The sequence below is a fragment of the Solanum tuberosum genome, unplaced genomic scaffold (assembly GCF_000226075.1).
Source record: "Solanum tuberosum cultivar DM 1-3 516 R44 unplaced genomic scaffold, SolTub_3.0 scf00155, whole genome shotgun sequence".
Lineage (NCBI taxonomy): Eukaryota > Viridiplantae > Streptophyta > Magnoliopsida > Solanales > Solanaceae > Solanum > Solanum tuberosum.
This window is the reverse complement of record NW_006239081.1, coordinates 897,015-901,180: the sequence shown is the minus strand read 5'-3', so window position 1 is coordinate 901,180 and position 4,166 is coordinate 897,015. Positions and strand designations below refer to the sequence as shown.

Below are 4,166 nucleotides of genomic sequence, written 5' to 3'. Positions count from 1 at the left end.
TGGAAATGTGTGTCATATATAAGCCGATTGTATAATCTTAGGGACATATATGATAATATGAACCGATAATATAACTTTAAAAATATATATAAATCGATAGTATAACAGAGGATAATATTAAATCATTTTCGATCATAAAAGTTAAAGTTGAATAGTATCCTGATCATTATTCACAGAAAGGATAAGAAGAAAAATAAAAATACACATGGTTAGATGGAATAAGATAATTTCAATATTCTTGACTATTAAAGAGTCATATATACATACAACATTATCTTAAAACCTAAATAAGTAGCTAGGAACCTAAAATAGAAAAAGTAAGTGCAAGTCTTAATAAAATAAACCTACTTGTCCCTCATATTATTTTCATATATTAAATCTAGCCCCTTAGCTAATTTTCAAATCCTTTGAAAAGTTGATCAATTTCAAGAATATTATTGTAATATGAAGAATTTGGATCAACTCCTCCTATATCATTTTCTTGAAAATCAAAACCATTTTCAAGAATGTCATCATAGTAAGATGATGATGATGAAATTCCGGAGCTCAAATCCATATAATTACAACTTGTGTTGCTCGTACTTTTCAAAAACGTCGACGCGCACATGTTGGTTTCTTCAAAAGTAACATATTTCTGGAGAATCTGACACGAGTCCAAGGAACTATCTTCTTGAACTGATTGAATTGTTGCATCATTTTCTTGAATTTCCATCAAGGTTGGAAGAGGGAATTGATCACAATTTTTACTTGAATAATTGGTTACATTTGGGTCCATATGACTTGTGAATGTGTTAGAATAATCCAATTTCCCATAATAATTTCTTGAATAATTGTGATTCAAATCACTAGAATTAATATTGTTGGTGAAATTGTAGCCTATGTCTAGAAAATTATTATTTTGTGCTGCCAAATGTTTTTTCTTCAACTTGGTATTCCAATGATTCTTCACATCATTATCTGTCCTTCTTGGTAAATTTGCAGCTATCACCGACCACCTTAATTTTTCACCAATAGATTTAGTTCAGATAAAATATCAAATGATATTTGAAAAATAATATATACTACGAGAAATAAAATTGAAAAAAAGATATGTGAAAGTTAAAGTTACGTTTGAACATAAAATTAAATTCTTGTAATGAAATAATTAAAGACCCTTTGACCAATTACCTGCTTCCAATTTGTCTATAAAGAGTTAAAATAATGTTATCTTCTTCCTCAGTGAACCCTCCATGTTTGATGTCTGGCCTAAGATAATTAAGCCATCTTAGTCTGCAACTCTTTCCACATCTCTTTAAACCTAACATAATTTTTTTTTTAAATATAAAAATATCATTAAAATAAGAGTTTAATTTTTATACACTAGGTACCCTACCTAGCTAAAAGATAACTATAGAAAGACTTTCTACAATAAATTGACAACCAATTATCGACAATTAAAATTATATTGACCAATAATGTAAAAGTTCTCTATACTATCAATATATATATATATATAAGTTGAATTCTATCAAGAAATATTAAACATGAGAGGCATCAACACCAAATAATATGTTTAATCATAAGGATTTAAAGCGAAGATATGAATATCACTATCAGAAAATTGCTAATTTCTTACATATAACTCAAATTTCATCGAAAATTAGCGATTTTCTGATAACAAAAATTGGAGGAAGAAGGAAAAAAATAATTAGAAACCTGCTTTTTGAGGCAAAGAAATCCAATTGCCACCAGTGCCATTTTTCTCAAGATAATTCTTGAGAATATTGTCTTCCTCAGGAGACCATGGTCCTCTTTTAACTTTGGTTTTGTCACAACAAGGAGCTCTTCCCATGATTTACAAATTATAATTAAACACTAGCTTAAAATGTTGTTTTTTTTTACACGATATACTAGAATGTCTTAAGAAGACACTTACAATAACTATATAGTAGTCTTTGTTACTTAAAAAGAAGCAAACAAAGAAGTCCCAAGTCTTACATTATATAAAGAGAAGAGGGCATCCTTTTACTTCTATTTTTTTTTTCAAAAGGAGGTGGAGGTGGGGTGGGGTGTGGGGGTGTGTGGGGGGAGTAAACTTGACTTGGTCAATATTAAGGGGATATTTGCACTTTTGGTCCCTTGCTTACTGGTAAAGTTTGATTTTAGTTCTTGTAATATCTTGTTACGCACATTTAACTATCAGAAAATATGTGTTTTGGGTCATTTTATAAAGGAAATAAGCGACATTAAGCTTATTTTTAGAATTATAATACATTTATATATGGAGTAACAAGAGTACGTATTGATACTTATATGGTTTAGCACATAACAATTTATCAAATTTATAAAGGAAGATTTACTGTTGAGGGATCAAAAATCGCATATCAAACTAAAGGTTAGATGTGGTTAATCAAAAATCAAAATTTATTAATATTCGAGGGACTAGAAGTACTAATTTCCAATCTTTATATGTACTTTATAAATTTTCATTTTCATATATTTATTGGATAAAAATAACTCAGTCAATGTGTATTCAAGAGACTTGAGGGGGTACTTTGTAATTGTCAACATAATATCTCCTATTTTTGCTATCAACTATATGTAGAACCCACAAAACATTAACTTAGCTCATGGTTGAATGTTCAACTTCTTTTACACCTACTAACTTTACTATTTCTTCGAAATTTACTTCTTACAAACATGAAATTTTACTTTATAATATATACTATAGTTTATATGACCCTTTTACCTTTTCAAAAGATTAATATAAAGTAACAATAGAAGATCGTTGAAGCGTACATAGAAGAACATTTCCTATGATTTCTTAAATAAAGTAAGAAAGTTTCAAGAGAGATCTTGCATGTTCTAACCATTCAGATATATGGTCATCGAAAGTTTTTTCTTTCATCGACTTGCTTTGTCTTGCTTACCATAAGATAATATATACATTAATAGATGTTTTTTTTGTCAAGCACGTCTAAATATAGTATGCATGAATCTTCAATAAAGATGAACGAAACATTTCACGAAAATCTTAATGGGACTTCACACCGTCACACATGTTCTAGATGATAATTCCAACTCGATAATTTAAATCTTGAAACCATACTTAGAAATTAGGACAAAGGAAAAAAAGTGGATTTGTTTCTTCTAATTATCTAAGCAAATTAGTTTGGTTGTCATTTTTTAAGCAAATTAGAAATTAGAATGGGCTTTGTCTTCTAAACACAATGTGAACAAGTTTGTGTAGATTCCAAGCCCAAATATTCAACAAGCAGCTATAGTTATGGGATGATTTACAAGAGAATGGCCTTGATTATTTTTTTTGAGAAATTTCAGAAATAACAAACATACTAGACATGATAAGGCCTTATAGCTATAGTTTCGATAATTGCACTCTATAGTTATAGTTATGTTTGCTATTGAAGCTACGGTTTATGTATTTCTGCCAGTTTGTATATTTCACTTGCGAATATACAAATAGGGCAACTGTATACAAATTATTTATTTATACATTTAGGATTTTTTTGGAACTCTGTTTGTATATTTTGCTTGCCAATATACAAACATGGTAATTTATTATGAATTTTTCATAAATCGTATACAAATAGTTAAGGTAAGCATATACAAAATTCTGGATTTATACAATAAGGAACCGAATTATACGAATCTGGATTTATACAAATCAGACGAATTATACAAACCATGCGAATAGCAAGAATTGGGGACATTGTAGTCGCGAATTAAAATTCTCTTAAACTATAGCTAGAGTACTTAATGCAGGCTAAATGTATGCTATTTTGCATAATTTTCCCTATTTTCTAATCTATTTTTTATATGGATAAGAAATTTCAAAGTTTAACAAGTTTTGTCTCTGGAAACACTTTTGACCTTGATGGGCAAACGGCGTTTAAAAATTCGAAATCACTCATTTTCAAGGTCACTGAATATAATTTTCTTGTAAAAATGACACCCAAGTAACTATTTTTAGCAACCTTATTTAGAATTTATTCATTTCTATAAGATTATTTCACAAAAAGAGTCTTCTTGTATGTCACTATATTTTATAAGATACACTTGTATTTCAGACTTTAAATAAAGAGATACGTGTATTTGGTATAGTTTCTATTAAAATTCAAACTCTCACTATCACTGTAGAGGCGGAGCCAAGATTAAGAGTTTGGGAG

General features: G+C 28.9%; 1 protein-coding gene across 1 annotated transcript; it reads right to left on the bottom strand.

The window, feature by feature from the left end:
- Positions 1–214: 214 nt before the first annotated feature.
- On the bottom strand, positions 215–1,955 carry LOC102604761 (transcription factor WER-like). The gene is made up of 3 exons (XM_006353518.2): positions 1,696–1,955; positions 1,168–1,297; positions 215–995 (listed from the first exon to the last, which is right to left on the bottom strand). Exons 1-3 carry the CDS (start codon positions 1,829–1,831, stop codon positions 392–394), a joined length of 870 nt encoding a protein of 289 aa, XP_006353580.1. The 5' UTR covers positions 1,832–1,955; the 3' UTR covers positions 215–391.
- Between the last annotated feature and the right edge of the window lie 2,211 nt (positions 1,956–4,166).

Coding starts and splice junctions, on each gene's coding strand:
- LOC102604761 (XM_006353518.2), bottom strand. CDS start 1,831: ATGGGAAGAGCTCCTTGTTGTGACAAAACCAAAGTTAAAAGAGGACCA. Junction 1,298..1,695: donor TTCTTTGCCTCAAAAAGCAG/GTTTCTAATTAT, acceptor AAATTATGTTAG/GTTTAAAGAGATGTGGAAAG. Junction 996..1,167: donor TATAGACAAATTGGAAGCAG/GTAATTGGTCAA, acceptor TGAAAAATTAAG/GTGGTCGGTGATAGCTGCAA.